Source organism: Ranitomeya variabilis, chromosome 2, assembly GCF_051348905.1.
Source record: "Ranitomeya variabilis isolate aRanVar5 chromosome 2, aRanVar5.hap1, whole genome shotgun sequence".
NCBI classification, from domain to species: Eukaryota; Metazoa; Chordata; class Amphibia; order Anura; family Dendrobatidae; genus Ranitomeya; species Ranitomeya variabilis.
The window spans coordinates 196,981,344-197,004,570 of NC_135233.1; the positions used below are offsets into that span (position 1 = coordinate 196,981,344).

At 45.9% G+C, this 23,227-nt stretch overlaps 1 protein-coding gene across 1 annotated transcript in view; it reads right to left on the reverse strand.

Annotated features, from left to right (window-relative positions):
* LOC143804877 (gamma-aminobutyric acid receptor subunit beta-4-like) overlaps positions 1-23,227 on the reverse strand; it is a 344,582-nt gene that overhangs the window by 179,324 nt on the left and 142,031 nt on the right. The window contains exon 3 of the mRNA XM_077283412.1: positions 8,867-8,934. Coding sequence (XP_077139527.1) covers positions 8,867-8,934 — 68 coding nt within the window. The remainder of the gene's footprint in view (positions 1-8,866; positions 8,935-23,227) is intronic.

The window sequence follows — 23,227 nt, forward strand, 5'->3', positions numbered from 1 at the left end:
CTGTTCACACGGCCTTCTTGCCCCGTTCACACGGCCTTCTTGCCTCATTCACACAGCCTTCTTGCCCTGTTCACACGGCCTTTTTGCCCCTTCACACGGCCTTCTTGCCTCATTCACACGGCCTTCTTGCCCCGTTCACACGGCCTTCTTGCCTCATTCACACAGCCTTCTTGCCCTGTTCACACGGCCTTTTTGCCCCTTCACACGGCCTTCTTGCCTCATTCACACGGCCTTCTTGCCTCGTTCACATAGCCTTCTTTTGCCTCACTCACACTTGTTCACATGGCCTTCTTGCCCCATTCACACAGTGTTAGGGCTAGCGTAACGCACCAAAAAATTAGAGAAAAGGAATAAGGTGCATTCGCAGCCCGGGGTCCACCGTGCAGAGATGGAACCTGCTGCTAAGCAATGACGGACTATATGGCGGTACAATGAGGATACACACATGGGTTAGCTTCACCCTGTGTGAAAGAAGCGAACCCTGTTGCGTCACAGGGCCTCAGTACCGCACGTAACAGAAATAATAAAGTAGCACGAGAGTGCATGCGGTGCCGCACTGGTGGACGCCACTTACCACCCAGACTTGGGTTTGGAAAGCGCGGTGATAGCGCACGGCGCCGCACTGGCGGTCACAGTAAAGGACGCTGTTTGTGTACCAGTGTTGGTTACAAGTCGGGCGCTAGATTACAATCATCCTCCTTACACGAGCATTCAAACACAAGGGAGGGGATGATTAAAGAGCGACTTTCACTCACAACACCCACACAAAAAACAAGTGTATACTAGCGCATGGCCGCCGTGCGGCCATGCAAACCTTTTATAGCTGCAGCAAGTTCAGGACCTTCCTAGAGGACCAATGAGAACTGCTACAATAACTGAGCAACTTCAGGACCTTCCTAGAGGACCAATAGGAGCTACTGCAGTACCTGAGCATGTGACCCCAGACCTCCACTGAGAGGTCTTCCTTTGGGCATGCTCAGAAGGGGAAAAGCAGGACTTAGTCCCAGAGACATCTGCTCGCCGCTGATCAGTACAGGCTACAATGGCAGAGCCTGGAAAGACAGCAGTAACCCTTTGCACAGAATCAGACTGAGCGAGACGCTGGGACCGACGTCTCTGCTGAGCAGGCTCCATTGCGGCTGATGCAGAATGAGAGACCGCAGCAGACCTGGTTCGAGATTCCCCCTGTGCAGTGGTGGGAACTCAACTCCTAAAACACAGCCTTCTGGTCCCGTTCACACAACCTTCTGGCACTGTTCACAAGGCCTTCTTGCCTCGTACACACGGCCCCCTTCCCCGTGCACATGGCCCTCTGCCCCATTCACAGAGCCTTCTTGGCCCGCTCACACGGCCTTCATGGAGGCCTCTCTTATATTACACGGGATGGAGGCTTCTCATATATTACACAGGACGGAGGCCTCTCCTATATTACACGGGATGGAGGCCTCTCCTATATTACACGGGATGGAGGCTTCTCATATATTACATGGGATGGAGGCCTATCCTATATTACACAGGATGGAGGCCTCTCATATATTACATGGGATGGAGGCCTCTCCTATATTATATGGGATGAAGGCCTCTTATATATTAGACGGGATGGAGGCCTCTCCTATATTATATGGGATGAAGGCCTCTCATATATTACACGAGATGGAGGCCTGTCTTATATTACACGGATGGAGGCCTCTCCTATATTACACAGGATGGTGGCCTCTCATATATTACACGGGATGGAGGCCTCTCATATATTACACGGGATGGAGGCCTCTCTTATATTACACGGGATGGAGGCCTCTCATATATTACACGGGATGGAGGCCTCTCCTATATTACATGGGATGGAGCCTCTCTTATATTACACAGGATGGTGGCCTCTCATATATTACACGGGATGGAGGCCTCTCCTATATTATATGGGATGGAGGACTCTCATGATGAGAGGTTGGGTTTGTTTAGCTTAGAAAACAGACGCCTCAGAGGAGATCTCATTTACATGTATAAATATTTGTGTGGTCAGTACAGAGGACGGCACAGGACTTATTACTTTCTAAGACCATACTAAGGACCAGGGGGCACTCGCTGTGGGTGGACGAAAGGCGATTCCAGCAGCTAAATAAGAAAGGAGTCTTTACAGTTAGGGCAGTGAGATTGTGGAATGCCGACTACAAGAGGTAGTAATGGCCGACACTATAACAGCTTTTATACAAGGGTTGGATGATTTCCTCAGTACACATAATATTGCGGGTTATAGATAATTTAGTGACAAAAAAATGTATAATTTGGAGAAAGGGAGAACTTGATGGACCTGAGTCTCTTTTCCAACTATGTTCGGTAACTATGAGAGGCCCATGAAAAATCGCAGAGACATGTTCTATATTATTCCGAGTGTCGGATCAAAATCAGCAACGCAAGTCTATGGGTCCATGAAAAAATCTGACAGAGCTCGAATGACGCCCAGTGCTGTATGTTTTTTACTGACAGTTACGAGAAGGTGGAGGAAATTTTTTTTTCCTCCTTAGTGAAAAAAGTTGATGAAACTCTGATGAAACTCGATCTGTGTTTCTCCTACATCCAAAAACTGATGCCTGAATGAGGCCAAACAATCAGTCCACAAGAAAAAATCGAACTTGATTGTAAAGGGTCTGTGATCCATTTGTACAAGTAACAGATAGCACATGGACCCCCAAAAATGGTTGTGAGAAAGAGTCCTTAGGCAGAGTGAATGAATGAATGAATGAATGAATGAATATATATATTGCCTAATGTCCTTACCTCCACAGGGTCCCCCTGCTTTGTGTCACCAGCATTCCTCAGCAGCATATAAGCTACGTCTGACTTCTAGTATCTTAGGGTTGTTCTAGGTATCATTTACAGGTAAAGTAGTCAAAAGGCCCGCTATCCGTCAGCCCAGATATTAGGAGGCAATTTTTTTTCCCGCTAATTTAAATCCCAATTTGCTGCAGACAGTTTTGGCGATCTGAACTGAAGGCCACGTTCACACATTCAGTATTTGGTCAGTATTTGGCCGGCCTCACACTAGCGAGTTTTACGGACGTATGAGCGCATAAACTACGTCCGTAAAACTCGCAAAATAAACGGCACAATTATTCTCAATGGGGCTGCTCCTATTAGCCGTATATTACGGTTCAGTATTATACGGCTTTCTACGGCCGTACAAAATCGCAGCATGCTGCGTTTGTCACCGTATTGCGCAAAAAAATCGCCAATGAAAGTCTATGGGGGCGAGAAAAATACGGATTCCACACGGACCTGCAGTGTGACTTGCGAGAAATACGCAGCGGTGTTAGTGAAAAGTCGGTAATTCAATTGCCGGCTTTTCATTTCTCCTGCACAAACCTGACAGGATATGAGACATGGTTTACATACAGTAAACCATCTCATATCCCCTTTTTTTTTGCATATTCCACACTACTAATGTTAGTAGTGTGTATGTGCAAAATTTCAGCGCTGTAGCTGCTGAAATTAAGGGTTAAATGGCGGAAAAAATTGGCGTGGGCTCCCGCGCAATTTTCTCCGCCAGAATGGTAAAGCCAGTGACTGAGGGCAGATATTAATAGCCAGGAGAGGGTCCATGGTTATTGGCCCCCCCGTGGTTAAAAACATCTGCCCCCAGCCACCCCAGAAAAGGCACATCTGGAAGATGCGCCTATTCTGGCACTTGGCCACTCTCTTCCCACTCCCTGTAGCGGTGGGATATGGGGTAATGAAGGGTTAATGCCACCTTGCTATTGGAAGGTGACATTAAGCCAGATTAATAATGGAGAGGCGTCAATTATGACACCTATCCATTATTAATCCAATTGTTGGAAAGGGTTAAAAAACACACACACACATGATTTAAAAGTATTTTAATGAAATAAACACAGCGGTTGTTGTAATAATTTATTGTTCTCTCAATCCATCAGGAACACCCTCGCTTGGAAAAATAATAAACGCACAAGATACATACCTTCTGGTGAACCGTCTCGTCCCACGAAGTAATCCATCTGAAGGGGTTAACTAATATTACAGGCAGGAGCCCTGCTAAATGCAGCTGTGCTCCGTGCTTGTAATTCCCCAGCGAATGAATGAAATGTAGGTCATTGACCTACATTTCCTTCAGTCGCGGTGAGGCGCCCTCTGGTGGATGTTCTCATGAACTGCAGCCTGGGAACTTTTTCCCACGCTCCAGGTCATATGAGGACATCCACCAGGGGGCGCATCACCGCGACTGAAGGAAATGTAGGTCAATGACCTACATTTCATTCATTCGCTGGGGAATTACAAGCACGGAGCACAGCTGCATTTAGCAGGGCTCCTGCCTGTAATATTAGTTAACCCCTTCAGATGGATTACTTCGTGGGACGAGACGGTTCACCAGAAGGTATGTATCTTGTGCGTTTATTATTTTTCCAAGCGAGGGTGTTCCTGATGGATTGAGAGAACAATAAATTATTACAACAACCGCTGTGTTTATTTCATTAAAATACTTTTAAATCATGTGTGTGTGTGTTTTTTAACCCTTTCCAACAATTGGATTAATAATGGATAGGTGTCATAATTGACGCCTCTCCATTATTAATCTGGCTTAATGTCACCTTCCAATAGCAAGGTGGCATTAACCCTTCATTACCCCATATCCCACCGCTACAGGGAGTGGGAAGAGAGTGGCCAAGTGCCAGAATAGGCGCATCTTCCAGATGTGCCTTTTCTGGGGTGGCTGGGGGCAGATGTTTTTAGTCACGGGGGGGGGGCCAATAACCATGGACCCTCTCCTGGCTATTAATATCTGCCCTCAGTCACTGGCTTTACCATTCTGGCGGAGAAAATTGCGCGGGAGCCCACGCCAATTTTTTCCGCCATTTAACCCTTTATTTCAGCAGCTACAGCGCTGAAATTTTGCACATACACACTACTAACATTAGTAGTGTGGAATATAAAAAAAAAAAGGGGATATGAGATGGTTTACTGTATGTAAGCCATGTCTCATATCCTGTCGGGTTTGTGCAGGAGAAATGAGAAGCCGGCAATTGAATTACCGGCTTTTAACACATATCGCGCTGAATTAAATCTAAATACAGAATATATATATATGTGTCTCAATGACATATATATATATATATATATATATACTGTATATATGTTTTCCCGAACATTTGAGCACATAAATCCATTAGATGTCGGTTTTGCAAGCCTGCACGAAAATCTCGCAGTACGGATGCCATACGGATTACATACGGAGGATGCCATGCGCAAAATACGCTGACACACCCTGACTACGGATCAATATTTTGGGAACATTTCTCCATATTACGGCCGTAGTACGGACGTATAATACGTGGCGTATTGTCTTACGCCCAGTGTGAGGCCGGCCTTTGACATCAGTATTTGTAAGCCAAACCTGGGAGTGGAACAATTAGAGGAAAAGTATAACAGAAACATATGCACCACTTCTGTATTTATCACCCACTCCTGGTTTTGGCTTACAAATACTGATGTAAAATACTGACCGTGTGACGGCAGCCTAACAGAAACACGTCACCACTTCTGTATTTATCACCCACTCTCGATTTTGCCTTATAAATAATGATCTAAAATAATGAACGTGTGAACGTGGTCTAAAACACACGGTCATACCATGTGAAATAGTAATAATGACCTTTTTCTATACGTCTACTTTACTTTGACATGATTTTTTTCAAGGTCATTTTATATTTTTAGGATTTGGAAAAGATTATTCTATAGCAGCAATTCTTCCCCAATTTTCAAGACATTTTCAAAAACATGTTTTTAGCTACTAATCCATTTCTATAGTAGCGTTGAGTCCCATATGTTTCAGAAAGACTATATAAAGTTTTTAGGATGTTTGCTATTGCAGCGCCCCAGAGTCCTGGTCGTTGCAGTACTGTTGCTCCGCCGCTAAGGGGGGCTATGGTACGTCTGATGGCACTGAAGGAGTTCATCTGACCAGGTATCACAGACACCAATACATTTCACAGTCTGGCCTTCAGGGGGAGCTAAGGGCACTATGCATTAGGCCACTCCTCACAATCTGGTAAAACTGGGGGTTAGGCAGGAAGTTAGAAGAGAAAGCTGACTGGGTTGGAACCAGGCAACACCTTGTGGCAGAGGGTGTTGTAGGGGAAGATTCGGAGGGGTCCCTGTCAGGGGTGGGATCCTGACAGAGGCCTAGTAACGAGAGAGAACGTTACGGGACCGTGCCTGCACGTTATAGCGGCGGTACCCCAAGAAAGGACAAGAAGCGAGGTATATTGTGCTGAGTGAGAAACGAGATCAACGCAACAAGGAGAATACCAGTAGGAGTCGTGCTGTAAGACGAGGCAACATCCTATTGAGGCGCATAACCGGTGGCCGGAACGCCAAGGAAGTATAGAGCTCCAGGCCAAACTTCAAACCTACGGCAGGACAGTCAGTTATAGGCGGGCTGTCTCACCCAATTGACCTAGGAAGACACAGGGGGGTAACAACAGGAGTGGGGCGACGCTAGAGTCCCGGAAGAGCTCCGAGCCTCCCCGTCATACGGGTGCGTCCTAACCATAAGATCTGGGGGGACGTGGAAGAACATCAGAATCGAGTTGTGAGGGAACACGAGAAACAGACACAACAGTTGTGAGGACTATCCCGTGGTGCTTAGCAGGGAAGGACTACAACACACAAGCGCTAGAAGGTAGGCACAGATTTCCACCTGCAAAGGGAGCTCTGGATGTGCCATCGGACCGGCCAGGCTTGCGCAGCCCGGTTAACCGTATTCCGGATTGAGGACCCTGAAGCCTTCAGTAAAGAGGTAAAGAGACTGAAACCTGGTGTCCTCGTTATTTACTGCACCGCACTACCACCACCATCCACACCCTATTATTTGGGCGCCCCTCAGCAGGGTCACGGACCGGGCCTAGCCACCGTGACAATCCCAGAGCAGAGACTCAGAGGCCCGGTACCGGGTACCCCTCGGCCCTGCGGCAGTGGGGGCGCTGCACTATCCCTTCAGGTATTTCATGAGACTTAAGGGGAATCTGTCAGTGATCATCCCTCTTGAGCCATCTACATGGTCATGTTGGTCAAAAGAAGCTGAATAACATGACACCTTGATATCTGTAATTCGATGTCTTATTCCAGAGAAATCTGTTTTTTTTCTTAATATGTAAATGAGCTGTTAAGATCTATGGGCCGGACATAGATCTCCCTGAGACTGCACCTCCAGAAATTATTACAAAATAAAGCAAATTACAAAAGTGCTACAACTTTAAGCCTCATTCAGATGTCAATGATTTTTCCATTTTGCTAAGAAACACTGTATTTTTTAGTGTTTTTTTTACGAGAGTGTCAGCCTCTACCATCAGAGTTTGAGCAGAGTTTTATCACTTTTTCTCAGATGAAGGAAAAATAATCAATCCTTTATTATCAAAACAGTCTGTGAAAAACACACAGCATGGATGGCATGCGAGTGCTGTCTGAATTGTTCCCAGCCCATAAACTTGCAATGGCGAGTTTGATCCGAGACTCAGATCAAACTTGAACATGTCTACATTGCTTTTATGCAGACCACTCAGTTTACAATGTATGAACAGCCCCATAGACTTCCCATACAAGTTCTTTCTGTAAAAAACTCAAATAGAACCCATATGACAAAAACTGATGTCTGAATGAGCCCCAAGTCCATGTTTCTCTTTTGGAAACCAGATTTTAACTGAGAAACATATAATTGCTTATGATTCTTATTTATTTAAATAATTTAAAAAAACAGCGTGGGGATGCCTCTATTCTTGATAACCAGCCTTGCTGAAGCTAACAGATGAGGGTTGCAGCCCGCAGCTGTGAGTTTTACCTGGCTGGCTATCAAAAATACAGAGGAACTCACACTGGATTTTTTAATTATTTATAGTACAGGTGGCGGCTTATAAATACTCCCATCAGCCACTCCTGCTCTCACTGGTATTAGCGGCAGCAGGCGTAGGCTGATGGGAGTAGTAGTCCAATCAGCTGCCTGCTGTTGCTGTTATCAGCTGAATATAACCCTCACCATTGTTCCCTGCTCATGCTGATCTCCAGCAGAGCAGGGGAGAATGATGAGAGCTGTCTTCAGCACCCGACACTGGGGAACAGCGCTAACTGTACCACTGCTTCTCAGGCGCCTGGATGTGTCACATGGATGACATCCCAGTGTGTCATTCGTGTGCATGTGTGTGGGATGTTTTGCAGCCCGTGCTGCTGTTAAAGAACAGACATGTCAGTGTATTTTGAAAAAAGACACAAGGTTCGTGGAAACACACTGACATGTGCACAGACCCATTCACTTGAATGGGTCTACGTGTGTCAGTGTCTCCTGTACATGTGAAAACTGTCACCACATGTACTGGAGACACTGACCTGTGAAAGAGGCCTAAAGGTGTTTTTTTTTTTACTTTTGAGGCTATGTGCACATGTTGCGGATTGGTGTGTGGATTTTTCCGCACTGTTTTTACAAAATCCGCAGGTAAACCGCACTGCGGATTACCCACGGATTTACCTCAGTTTTTGTGTGGATTCCACCTGCGGTTTTACGCCGCTGCGGAATCCGCATAAAGAATTGACATGCTGCGGAATAAACAACACTACGTTTCCGTGTGTTTTTTTCCGCAACATGTGCACTGCGGATTTTGTTTTCCATACGTTTACATGGTACTGTACAACGCATGGAAAACAGATGCAGATCCGCAATATGTGCACATAGCCGGAACCTTTGCAGACTTACCAACATTTCATTTTCATCCAAACAGTATGTAACAGTATATAACAATAAAAGGTGATGAAACAACAAACTACCGATGTAACTTTGCATTAATCAGTAAATGGCTTTGTTACTCACCATATTGACCTCAGATATTTGGTCAATGCTGGATATGTGTATACTCATCCCCACAGTGACCGGAGGACCTGAAAAAAAAATTATTTTCCTGATTATTAGCAATAATTTGTAGGATTATTAGCAAGACAATCATTTTGATAATTCTGTAATACATACATTAGCATATTTTAAGAAACATGGTACAGTATGTAGGTGAAAAGCAAGGCTGAGACCAAAGCGAGTGTTCAACAGCTGATGCATGCTTCTGTTTAACCTGATCGTGGCGTAAAGGCCACATTCACACTAGCAGTATTTGGTCAGTATTTTACATCAGTATTTATAAGAGAAAACCAGGAGCGGGTGATAAATACAGAAGTTGTGAAAAGTTTCTATTATACTTTTCCTCTGATTGTTCCACTCCTGGTTTTGGCTACAAATACTGATGTAAAATACTGGCCAAATACTGACCGTGTGACCGTGGCTAAACTTGAGCTATTGTAAATGTGCAGCCTGATGCTTATGCCTTCAAATAGAAGCCTGTTCGTTTTCGGCTGCTGGGGACAGATGAGGACTGAGGAGGAAACAAGCAGAGTGTAGCTGCTTGTTTCTTCTCTACTGTAGCTTAGGGCTCATGCAGACGTCCGTGCAGGTCAGTCTGATCTTGGACCACACTGCACAGAACGGCCGTGGCTCTCCCCATCCGAGCATCACAGCCATCATGCTCCGGTCAGTAGATCCACGGCCAGTTCATGCATCCGAGATCAGACCAATTTGCACGGATTTCTACATAAGCCTTACACAGTGCTCAATCTTAGGCTACATTCACACATCTGTGTGACACGTCCTAGTGCTGTAAGGCCGGAGTCACACTACAGCGAGATACGGTTGAGTCTCGCAGGTTAAAACCAAGCTCTGGCACCGCCACTCCGGAGCGGAGCGTGCTGCTCCATGTATTGCTATGCGGCCGCACGCTCCGCTCTGGAGTGCCGGTGCCAGAGCTTGGTTTTAACCCCTTCACCCCCGGAGCTTTTTCCGTGTTTTCGTTTTTTGCTCCCCTCCTTCCCAGAGCCATAACTTTTTTATTTTTCCGTCAATATGGCCAAGTGAGGGCTTTTTTTTTTTGCGGAACGAGATGTACTTTTGAACAATACCATTGGTTTTACCATGCCGTGTAACAGAAAACAGGGAAAAAAATTCCAAATGCGATGAAATTGCAAAAAAGTGCAATCTCACACTTGTTTTTTCTTTGGCTTTTTTGCTAGGTTCACTAAATGCTAAAACTAACCTGCCATTATGATTCTCCAGGTCATTACGAGTTCATAGACACCAAAAATGTCTAGGTTCTCTTTTATCTAAGTGGTAAAAAAATTCCAAAGTTTGCTTAAAAAAAAAAAAAAAATTGCGCCATTTTCCGATACCAGTAGCGTCTCCATTTTTCATGATCTGGGGTCTGTTCAGGGCTCCAAAAAAAGTAATTTTAGCGTTTTGATTTTTTTTCTCGCTACGCTGTTTAGCGATCAGGTTAATGCTTTTTTTTATTGATAGATCGGGCGATTCTGAACTCGGCGATACCAAATATGTGTAGGTTTGATTTTTTTTTTAATTGTTTTATTTTGATTGGGGCGAAAGGGGGGTGATTTGAACTTTTATATATTTTTTTATTTTTTTTATATTTTGAAACACTTTTTTTTTTTAATTTTGGCATGCTTCAATAGCCTCCATAGGAGGCTAGAAGCATGCACTACACGATCTCCTCTGCTACATAGAGGTGAAGCACGGATCACCTCTATGTAGCAGAAATGCAGGTGTGCTTTGAACGCCAACCACAGGGTGGCGCTCAAAGCAATCGGCCATCAACAACCATAGAGGTCTCAAGGAGACCTCTGGTTGTTATGGCAATGCACCGGTGACCCCCGATCATGTGACGGAGGTCAGCGATGCGAGCACCTCCGGCCGCGCGGCCGGGAGCGCTAGTTAAATGTCAGCACTTGACAGCGGCATTTAACTAGTTAATGGGCGCGGGCGGATCGCGATTCCGCTCGTGCTCATTGCGCGCACATGTCAGCTGTACAAAACATCTGACATGTCGCGGCTTTAAGGTGGGCTCACCGCCGGAGCCCACCTCAAAGCGGGTGTTCTGCCAGCTGACGTACAATCCGTCAGCTGACAGAAAGTGGTTAACCTGCGAGACTCGGCCGTATCTCGCTGTGTGTGATCCCAGCCTAAGGCTGTGTTTCCACGTTCCGTACGGCAGACGGTATCGCCGCAGCGGCGAAGCCGCTCGGCGCTAAGCCCCGCCCCCTTTCTGGGACGCGATCATGCCGGATGTGTTAACTCTTCACATCCGGGATGATCGCTCTGTCCCATAGGGCCCTGTGATATGCCTTGCAGGGACGCTGCGTCCCCGCAAGGTGTACGGGCATGCTGCGATCTGAAAAGACGCGCAGCATGTCCGGAGTCGCAGGGCCGCCGCGTGCGGGTTTCCACGCATAGTGGAGACAGGATTTCATCAAATCCCCTCCACTATGCAGGAACATCTGGACGCTGCTTGTTTGACGCTGCTGCGCTGCGCAGCGTCAAACAAGCAGCGTTTCCTGAACGTGGAAACATACCCTAACTCTTTTTCTCGGACAGCATATGGATTGAGTATCATTCATCTATATACACATCAGATTTAAAAACAGGTCCCTGTGCAAGTTAAATGCTGCTGTCAGAGACTGACAGCGTCATTTAACTAGTTAACAGCCGCGGGTGTATTGCAATTTTAACCCACAAATGAGAAAGAGATGGCCGTATACTGGAATTTACACACCACTCACAAAAAGACAGTTGTAGAGTAAAACTATTATTTTGAAACACTATATGCATTGACACAGTGGTACAATAAAATAATTTTTACGGACCACAAATGGAAAAACAGATGTCTGTAGAGAAGTTTTTTAGACACACTATTCCCAAAAAGATGGCTGCAGAGTAGAATAACTTTTTGAGCACACTACTTGTATAGACATGGATGCAAAGTACACAGAGGCTTTTGGTAACAGCACTCCCACAGGTGAGGTAGCAGAGTACACACAGAGGCTTAAAGGCACAGTACTCCCACAAGCGGGGTTGTAGAGTCCACACAGAGGCTTAAAGGCACAGTACTCCCACAAGTGGGGTTGTAGAGTACACACAGAGGCTTAAAGGCACATTACTTCCACAAGTGGGGTTGTAGAGTACACACAGAGGCTTAAAGGCACAGTAGTTCCACAAGTGGGGTTGTAGAGTACACACAGAGGCTTAAAGGCACAGTACTCCCACAAGTGGGGTTGTAGAGTACACACAGAGGCTTAAAGGCACAGTACTCCCACAAGCGGGGTTGTAGAGTACACACAGAGGCTTAAAGGCACAGTACTCCCACAAGTGGGGTTGTAGAGTACACACAGACGCTTAAAGGCACAGTACTCCCACAAGTGGGGTTGTAGAGTACACACAGAGGCTTAAAGGCACATTACTCCCACAAGTGGGGTTGTAGAGTACACACAGAGGCTTAAAGACACATTACTCCCACAAGTGGGGTTGTAGAGTACACACAGAGGCTTAAAGGCACATTACTCCCACAAGCAGGGTTGTAGAGTACACACAGAGGCTTAAAGGCACAGTACTCCCACAAGCAGGGATGTAGAGTACAGACAGAGGCTTAAAGGCACATTACTCCCACAAGTGGGGTTGTAGAGTAAACACAGAGGCTTAAAGGCACATTACTCCCACAAGCAGGGATGTAGAGTACACACAGAGGCTTAAAGGCACAGTACTCCCATAAGCAGGGTTGTAGAGTACACACAGAGGCTTAAAGGCACAGTACTCCCACAAGCAGGGTTGTAGAGTCCACACAGAGGCTTAAAGGCACATTACTCCCACAAGTGGGGTTGTAGAGTAGACACAGAGGCTTAAAGGCACATTACTCCCACAAGTGGGGTTGTAGAGTAAACACAGAGGCTTAAAGGCACATTACTCCCACAAGCGGGGATGTAGAGTACACACAGAGGCTTAAAGGCACAGTACTCCCATAAGCGGGGTTGTAGAGTACACACAGAGGCTTAAAGGCACAGTACTCCCACAAGCAGGGTTGTAGAGTCCACACAGAGGCTTAAAGGCACATTACTCCCACAAGTGGGGTTGTAGAGTACACATAGAGGCTTAAAGGCACATTACTCCCACAAGTGGGGTTGTAGAGTACACACAGAGGCTTAAAGGCACAGTACTCCCACAAGCAGGGTTGTAGAGTACACACAGAGGCTTAAAGGCACAGTACTCCCACAAGCAGGGTTGTAGAGTACACACAGAGGCTTAAAGGCACAGTACTCCCACAAGCAGGGTTGTAGAGTACACACAGAGGCTTAAAGGCACATTACTCCCACAAGTGGGGTTGTAGAGTACACACAGAGGCTTAAAGGCACATTACTCGCACAAGCAGGGATGTAGAGTACACACAGAGGCTTAAAGGCACAGTACTCCGAGAAGCAGGGTTGTAGAGTACACACAGAGGCTTAAAGGCACATTACTCCCACAAGTGGGGTTGTAGAGTACACACAGAGGCTTAAAGGCACATTACTCCCGCAAGCGGGGTTGTAGAGTACACACAGAGGCTTAAAGGCACATTACTCCCACAAGTGTGGGTTGCAGAGTATACACAGAGGCTTTTTGCACTGTACTATCACAGACATGGGTGCATAAAAGTAGACAAATGTGTTTTCACGCACAGTACTATCAGAAACTTGGGTGAATAAGAGTAGAACTTTTTTTTAATGCACATGACTCCCACCAACGCGGCTGCACATTACAATTTTTTTTCAATACCTACAGTACCATCACAGACATGGGTGCAGAGTACACAGAGAGTGTTTTTGTAAACTGTGCACACACAAAACCTAATACTGTCCCTCACTACAGCTGTGTCCTATCCCTACACTAAGCAGAGCAGAAATAAAAAATAAGAATTTTGAACCAGTAGGAACAGGTCAAGGAGGTGGAGGTTGTAGGTGGACATGGTGGCATAGATGAAGAGGCAAGGGAGGAAGAATCTAACACTTTTTTTCAGTGTTTTTTCATTTTTTTTGTTTTTATTTTTTCATGGAACTGACTTAAAACAAGCCATAAATAGCAAAACTAAAACTAGCAATCTAGAGCCAGGAGGCATAGTTCCAAGCAGAGGAATAGGTAGATGTGGCAGTATAGATGGAAGAGACAAGGGAGGAGTTATCCAACACTGTTCTTTTTTTTCCAGTGTTTTTTTTTTTTTTTTTTTTATCTGTATCTGACTTAAAACAACCTAGAATTCACAAAACTTAAAATAGCATTCTAGTGGTCCAAGTGGAGGAATGGTGGATGTGATGGTGAAAGTGAAGGTGGAAGAGGCTAGGGTGGAGTAATCAAATACGGTTTGCTTGTTTTTTTTTGTTTTTTTTATTTTATTTAGGGAACTGAATTAAAAGAACATAGAACTAAAAGAAAATAAACTGAAAAGCTACAACCAGGGTCTGGAGTTCCAACTGGAGGAGGGGTAAAGGAGGTGGACATGCTGGTAAAGGTGGAGGAGGAGGTGGCCAATACAGTTTTTTTTATATTTGGGGCAGAGGCCCTCAAATTAAACAAATGGCAAATAGAGTTGAAGTCTGGCTGGGTGCGGCTGGTATAGTTGTCTAGTCATCCAAAGGTATGGACAAGTCCTGTGGGATCTACGATTGGTTCATTCTAAGGAATGTTAGCTTCCCCACGTTGGATGTGGACAGGCCAGCACCTCCTTCCAAGGCATGAATGGTGAGCCCAGGCCGTGTGTCCAATGTGGAGACCTAGAAGCAGACCCAGACCTATCAGTTAGTAAGTGGAGATGTGTGGACAGGTACTTTTCCACCATGTTGTTGTAACTCTGCCTCCTTCCAATACGGACCATGTCAGATAGTGGTGCCGAATGTTGTGCTGCTCATAGAGTTTTGACACATTTCGACCATGGTAACCCTGTCTTACACAGTGCTGAAGGTGCCCCAGCTGTGTTGTCAACTACCTCCTTCGACTCTGCCTTGTTGTTCCACTGAGCTCTCGCTGTCTGGTGGGAAAGCCATCAATAGTTGCTCCACCAGCATGTGCTTGTATTCACACATTTCGCATATTTGTATGGAGCACTATGTGGTGCCCATAATACTGTATGGAGCAATATATGGGACTCATTATTCTGTATGGAGCAATGTATGGGGCTCATTATTCTGTATGTAGCAATATATGGGGCTTGTTATACTGTATAGAACAATATATGGGACTCATTATTCTGTATGGAGCAATATATGGGGCTCATTATTCTGTATGGAACAATATATGGGGCACATTATTCTGTATGTAGCAATATATGGGTCTCGTTATACGTAAGGCACAATATATGGGGCTCTTTATTCTGTATGGAGCACTATGTGGTGCCCATAATACTGTATGGAGCAATGTATGGGGCTCATTATTCTGTATGGAGCAATATATGGGGCTCTTTATACTGTATGGAGCAATATATGGGGCTCATTATTCTGTATGGAGCATTATATGGGGCTCGTTATACTGTATGGAACAATATATGGGGCTCATTATTCTGTATGGAGCAATATATGGGACTCATTATTCTGTCTGGAGCAATATATGGGTCTCGTGCAGAGACCAAAGAAAAGAAGAGCGCAAATAATAGTGCACACACAGCACGTCTCATAAATAAGAAGGCTTAAGTTAGACAGAAATGCCAGAAGGGCCATTACACATATAAAAACAATTAAAACCATACAAAAAAAGAGACATACAAAAGGGATGATGAGCAGGCAATTGAAAAAGAGTAATCCTCTTATAAGTGTATACTCATGCAATACATATCCTCAATAATAAACATCCCAAAGGGTAATAATTATAAGTTATAAAATAAATAGACCTACAGGAGGAATCATACATCTCATGCTTATTGAAATATGATATCTACTATATAATTGTCTAAGGGTCACTTCCGTCTGTCCTTCTGTCTCTCTGTCTGTCTGTCACGGATATTCATTGGTCGCGGCCTCTGTCTGTCATTGAAATCCAAGTCGCTGATTTGTCGCGGCAAAACGGCCACGACCAATCAGCGACGGGCACATTCCGGCGGCAAATGGCCACTCCTTCCTCCCTGCAGTCAGTGCCCGCTCCATACTCCCCTCCAGTCAGCGTTCACACAGGGTTAATGGCAGCGCTAACGGACCTCATTATGCCGCGGTGTAATGCACTCCGTTACAGCTGCTATTAACCCTGTGTGATCAACTTTTGACTATTGATGCTGCCTATGCGGCATCAATAGTTAAAAGATCTAATGTTAAAAATAATAAAAAAAATAAAAAATCATTATATACTCACCATCCGTCGGCCCCTCGGATCCAGAACGGTCCTTTCCCGATCCTCGCGACGCTCCGGTGACCGCTCCATGCATTGCAGTCTCCGCAATGCACTCTTGGGACCGGAGCGCGCGAGGAGCATCGGTAAACGCCTCGCTTGGATCTGGGGCCAACGGAAGGTGAGTATATAACTATTTTTTATTTTAATTCTTTTTTTTTTAACAGGGATATGATGCCCACATTGCTATATACTACGTGGGCTGTGCAATATAATACATGGGCTGTGCAATATACTATGTGGGCTGTGCAATGCACTGGGTGGGCTGTGCAATGTACTGCGTGGGCTGTGCAATATACTACGTGGGCTGTGCAATGTACTACGTGGGCTGTGCAATGTACTGCGTGGGCTGTGCAATGTACTGTGTGGGCTGTGCAATATACTGTGTGGGCTGTGCAATATACTATGTGGGCTGTGCAATATACTACGTGGGCTGTGCAATATACTACGTGGGCTGTGCAATATACTACGTGGCCTGTGTTATACACTACGTGGCCTGTGTTATACACTACGTGGCCGGTGTTATACACTGTGTGACCTGTGTTATACACTACGTGGGCTGTGTTATATACTGCATGCGTGGGCTGTTATATACTATGTGAGCTGTGTTATATGCTACGTGGGCTGTTATACACTCTGTGGGCTGTGCTATATACTATGTGGCTGTGCTATATACTCCATGGCCTGTGTTATATACTATGTGGCTGTGCTATATACTCCGTGGGCTGTGCTATATACTACGTGGCTGTGCTATTTACTCCGTGGGCTGTGCTATATACTACGTGGCTGTGCTATATACTCCATGGGCTGTGTTATATACTCCGTGGGCTGTGCTATATACTCCATGGGCTGTGCTGTATACTACGTGGCTGTGCATCAATAGTTAAAAGATCTAATGTTAAAAATAATAAAAAAAATAAAAAATCATTATATACTCACCATCCGTCGGCCCCTCGGATCCAGAACGGTCCTTTCCCGATCCTCGCGACGCTCCGGTGACCGCTCCATGCATTGCAGTCTCCGCAATGCACTCTTGGGACCGGAGCGCGCGAGGAGCATCGGTAAACGCCTCGCTTGGATCTGGGGCCAACGGAAGGTGAGTATATAACTATTTTTTTATTTTAATTCTTTTTTTTTAACAGGGATATGATGCCCACATTGCTATATACTGCATGGGCTGTGCAATATACTACATGGGCTGTGCAATATAATACGTGGGCTGTGCAATATAGTACATGGGCTATGCAATATACTACGTGGGCTGTGCAATATAATACGTGGGCTGTGTAATATAATACGTGGGCTGTGCAACGTACTACATGGGCTGTGCAATATAATACGTGGGCTGTGCAATATAATACGTGGGCTGTGCAATATACTACGTGGGCTGTGCAATATAATACATGGGCTGTGCAATGTACTACATGGGCTGTGCAATATAATATGTGGGCTGTGCAATATAATTTGTGGGCTGTGCAATATACTACGTGGGCTGTGCAATATACTACGTGGGCTGTGCAATATACTACGTGGGCTGTGCAATATAATACGTGGGCTGTGCAATATACTATGTGGGCTGTGCAATGTACTGGGTGGGCTGTGCAATGTACTGCGTGGGCTGTGCAATATACTACGTGGGCTGTGCAATGTACTACGTGGGCTGTGCAATGTACTGCGTGGGCTGTGCAATGTACTGTGTGGGCTGTGCAATGTACTGTGTGGGCTGTGCAATGTACTGTGTGGGCTGTGCAATATACTGTGTGGGCTGTGCAATATACTATGTGGGCTGTGCAATATACTCCATGGGCTGTGCTGTATACTACGTGACTGTGCTATATACTATGTGGCTGCGCTATATACTACGTGGCTGTGCTATACACTACGTGACTATTTACTATGTGGGCTGTTATATACCACATGGCCGGCTGCGAACAATCAGCGACAGGCACAGTCCGGCCTCGAATTGGAGTGGGATTTGAACCAAGCTTCGCTAATTGGTCGCGGCCGGGCGAATCCTGTGTATTCAATGTATTATTCTAAAATCTTCATAAATAAACTACATACATATTCTAGAATACGCGATGCGTTAGAATCGGGCTACCATCTAGTTCTCAATAAGTGGCAAAGCCACAAAATTTCTTAATAAAACATTTTTTATATTTTATTATTATTGCATATGTAATAGTATAACATGTCACTCAATGGCATTAGAAAATGTTAAATCAGATATTAACTAGCAGAGAGAAAGTTTGCAAACTATATAAGGGTATGTGTGTCATGGATCCCAATGGCTGGGGATCGCACTGGACAAGCAAAATAACATAAATAACGGACGAGCTCTAGGGTGATGGAACCTGGGCTGACTGCTGCCCTACTCCTGACAAACACAACTAGAAATAGCCAGGGAGCGTGCCTACGTTGATTCTAGACGCCACGCGCCAGCCTAAGAGCTAACTAGCACTGCAGAGGAAATAAAGACCTAGCTTGCCTCCAGAGGAATGAACCCCAAAAGGTATAGTTGCCCCCCACATGTATTGACGGTGAAATGAGAGGAAGGCACGCACATAGAGATGAAAATAGATTTAGCAAAATGAGGCCCGCTATAACTAGAAAGCAGAATGATACAAAAGGGGTCTGAGCGGTCAGCAAAAAACCCTAATCAAAAACCATCCTGAGATTACAAGAACCCATGTGCCAACTCATGGCTAGTGTTGAGCGATACCGTCCGATACTTGAAAGTATCGGTATCGGAAAGTATCGGCCGATACCGGCAAAGTATCGGATCCAATCCGATACCGATACCCGATACCAATACAAGTCAATGGGACTCAAGTATCGGACGGTATCCCTGATGGTTCCCAGGGTCTGAAGGAGAGGAAACTCTCCTTCAGGCCCTGGGATCCATATAAATGTGTAAAAGAAAGAATTAAAATAAAAAATATCGCTATACTCACCCTCCGACGCAGCCTGGACCTCAGCGAGGGAACCGGCAGCGTTGTTTGTTTAAAATTCGCGCTTTTACTTGGTTACGTGAAGTCCCGGCTTGTGATTGGTCAGGGTGGCCATGTTGCCGGGACGCGGACCAATCACAGCAAGCCGTGACGAAATTACGTCACGGCTTGCTGTGATTGGTCCGCGTCCCGGCAACATGGCCACCATTAACCAATCACAAGCCGGGACGTCACGGGAGGCTGGACACGCGCCCATTTTAAAATGGGCGCGTGTCCAGCCTCCCGTGACGTCCCGGCTTGTGATTGGTTGCGCCGCGGTCAACCAATCACAAGCCGGGAGGCTGGACACGCGCGCATTTTAAAATTTTAAAATGGGCGCGTGTCCAGCCTCCCGTGACGTCCTGGCTTGTGATTGGTTGCGCCGCGGTCAACCAATCACAAGCCGGGAGGCTGGACACGCGCGCATTTTAAAATTTTAAAATGGGCGCGTGTCCAGCCTCCCGGCTTGTGATTGGTTGACCGCGGCGCAACCAATCACAAGCCGGGACGTCACGGGAGGCTGGACACGCGCCCATTTTAAAATGTGCGCGTGTCCAGCCTCCCGTGACGTCACGGCTTGTGATTGGTTAATGGCGGCCATGTTGCCGGGATGCGGACCAATCACAAAGCCGGGACGTAATTTTAAAATCCTTAAGGACCTGAAATTACGTCACGGCTTGCTGTGATTGGTTGCGTCTCCCATGTGACTGCGACGCAACCAATCACAACGCCGGAACGTAATTTTAAAATCCTGAAGGACCTGAAATTACGTCACGGCTTGCTGTGATTGGTTGCGTCCCGGTCACATGGGCGGCACGCAACCAATCACAAGCCGGGACTCACGTAAAGGAAAGAAAAGCGCGAATTTTAAACAAAGAACGCTGCCGCTTCCCTCGGTAAGGTGCAGGCTGCGTCGGAGAGGTGAGTATAGCAATATTTTTTATTTTAATTCTCTCTTTTACACATTTTTACATTAATGTTGTTTCGATACCGATACCCGATATCACAAAAATATCGGATCTCGGTATCGGAATTCCGATACAGCAAGTATCGGCCGATACCCGATACTTGCAGTATCGGAATGCTCAACACTACTCATGGCACATGGGGAGAACCTCAGCCCACTAGAGCTACCAGCTAGCATAGAGTCATAATTAGCAAGCTGGACAAAAAACCAAACAACTAAAAAACAGAACTTAGCTTATCCTGAGAGATCTGGGAGCAGGTAGTCAGGAACCAAACTGAGCACATCTGAGTACATTGATAGCCGGCAAGGGAATGACAGAAAAGCCAGGTTAAATAGGAAACACCCAGCCTCTGATGGACAGGTGGAAAGCAGAAACCGCAACCCACCAAAGTCACCCAGTACCAGCCGTAACCACCAGAGGGAGCCCAAAAACAGAATCCACAACAGTACCCCCCCCTTGAGGAGGGGTCACCGAACCCTCACGAGAACCCCCAGGGCGATCAGGATGAGCTCTATGGAAGGCGCGGACCAAATCAGTCGCATGAACATCAGAGGCGACCACCCAGGAATTATCCTCCTGACCATAACCCTTCCACTTAACCAAATACTGGAGTTTACGTCTGGAAACACGAGAATCCAAGATCTTCTCAACAACATACTCCAATTCTCCCTCCACCAGCACCGGAGCAGGAGGCTCAACCGAAGGAACAACGGGCACCTCATACCTCCGCAATAACGACCGATGGAACACATTATGAATAGCAAACGATGCTGGGAGATCCAAACGAAAAGATACAGGGTTAAGAATCTCCAAGATCTTATAAGGACCGATGAACCGAGGCTTGAACTTAGGAGAAGAGACCTTCATAGGGACAAAACGAGAAGACAACCACACCAAGTCCCCAACAAGAAGTCGGGGACCCACGCGGCGACGGCGATTAGCAAACTGCTGAGTCTTCTCCTGAGACAACTTCAAATTGTCCACCACCTGATTCCAAATCTGATGTAGCCTGTCCACCACCACGTCCACTCCAGGACAATCCGAAGGCTCCACCTGACCAGAGGAAAAACGAGGATGAAACCCCGAATTACAAAAGAAAGGAGAGACCAAAGTAGCAGAACTAGCCCGATTATTAAGGGCAAATTCGGCCAGTGGCAAAAAGGCAACCCAGTCATCTTGATCAGCAGAAACAAAACACCTTAAATAAGTTTCCAAGGTCTGATTAGTTCGCTCCGTCTGGCCATTCGTCTGAGGATGGAATGCAGACGAGAAAGACAAATCAATGCCCATCTTAGCACAAAACGTCCGCCAAAATCTAGACACAAACTGGGATCCCCTGTCAGAAACGATATTCTCCGGAATCCCATGCAAACGAACCACGTTCTGAAAAAATAAAGGGACCAACTCAGAAGAGGAAGGCAACTTAGGCAAGGGTACCAAATGAACCATCTTAGAAAAGCGGTCACACACAACCCAGATAACGGACATTTTCTGTGAGACAGGGAGATCTGAAATAAAATCCATGGAAATGTGCGTCCAAGGCCTCTTCGGGATAGGCAAGGATAACAACAACCCACTGGCCCGAGAACAGCAAGGCTTAGCCCGAGCACACACTTCACAAGACTGCACAAAGGTGCGCACATCCCTTGACAAGGAAGGCCACCAAAAAGACCTGGCCACCAAGTCTCTAGTACCAAATATTCCAGGATGACCAGCCAACACAGAAGAATGGACCTCGGAGATGACTCTACTGGTCCAATCATCCGGAACAAACAGTCTTTCTGGTGGACAACGATCAGGTTTATCCGCCTGAAACTCCTGCAATGCACGTCGCAAGTCTGGGGAGATGGCGGACAATATTACCCCATCCCTAAGGATACCAGTAGGCCCAGAGTCTCCAGGAGAGTCAGGCACAAAACTCCTGGAAAGAGCATCTGCCTTCACATTCTTTGAACCTGGCAGGTATGAAACCACAAAATTGAAACGAGAAAAAAACAACGACCAACGAGCCTGTCTAGGATCCAGACGCCTGGCAGACTCAAGGTAAATCAGATTTTTGTGATCAGTCAAGACCACCACACGATGTCTAGCACCCTCAAGCCAATGACGCCACTCCTCAAATGCCCACTTCATGGCCAAAAGCTCCCGATTACCCACATCATAATTGCGCTCGGCGGGCGAGAATTTTCTAGAAAAGAACGCACATGGCTTCATCACCGAGCCATTGGAACTTCTCTGTGACAAAACCGCCCCCGCTCCAATCTCGGAAGCATCAACCTCAACCTGAAAAGGAAGTGAAACATCTGGTTGACATAACACAGGAGCAGAAGAAAACCGGCGCTTAAGTTCCTGAAAGGCCTCCACAGCCGTAGGAGACCAATTAGCAACATCAGCACCCTTTTTAGTCAAATCAGTCAAAGGTTTAACAACACTGGAAAAATTAGTAATGAACCGACGATAAAAATTAGCAAAACCCAAGAACTTCTGAAGACTCTTAACAGATGTAGGTTGTGTCCAGTCACAAATCGCCTGAACCTTGACGGGATCCATCTCAATAGTAGAAGGAGAAAAAATGTACCCCAAAAAAGAAATTTTCTGGACTCCGAAGAGACATTTTGAGCCCTTCACAAACAGAGAATTGGCCCGCAGGACTTGAAACACCTTCCTGACCTGTAGAACATGAGACTCCCAGTCATCAGAAAACACCAAAATATCATCCAAATACACAATCATAAACTTATCCAGATATTCACGGAAAATATTGTGCATAAAGGACTGAAAGACTGAAGGAGCATTAGAAAGTCCAAAAGGCATTACCAAATACTCAAAATGGCCCTCAGGCGTATTAAATGCGGTTTTCCACTCATCACCCTGTTTTATCCGCACAAGATTATACGCACCGCGAAGATCTATCTTAGTGAACCACCTAGCCCCCTTAATGCGAGCAAACAAATCAGTCAATAATGGCAATGGATACTGATATTTGACTG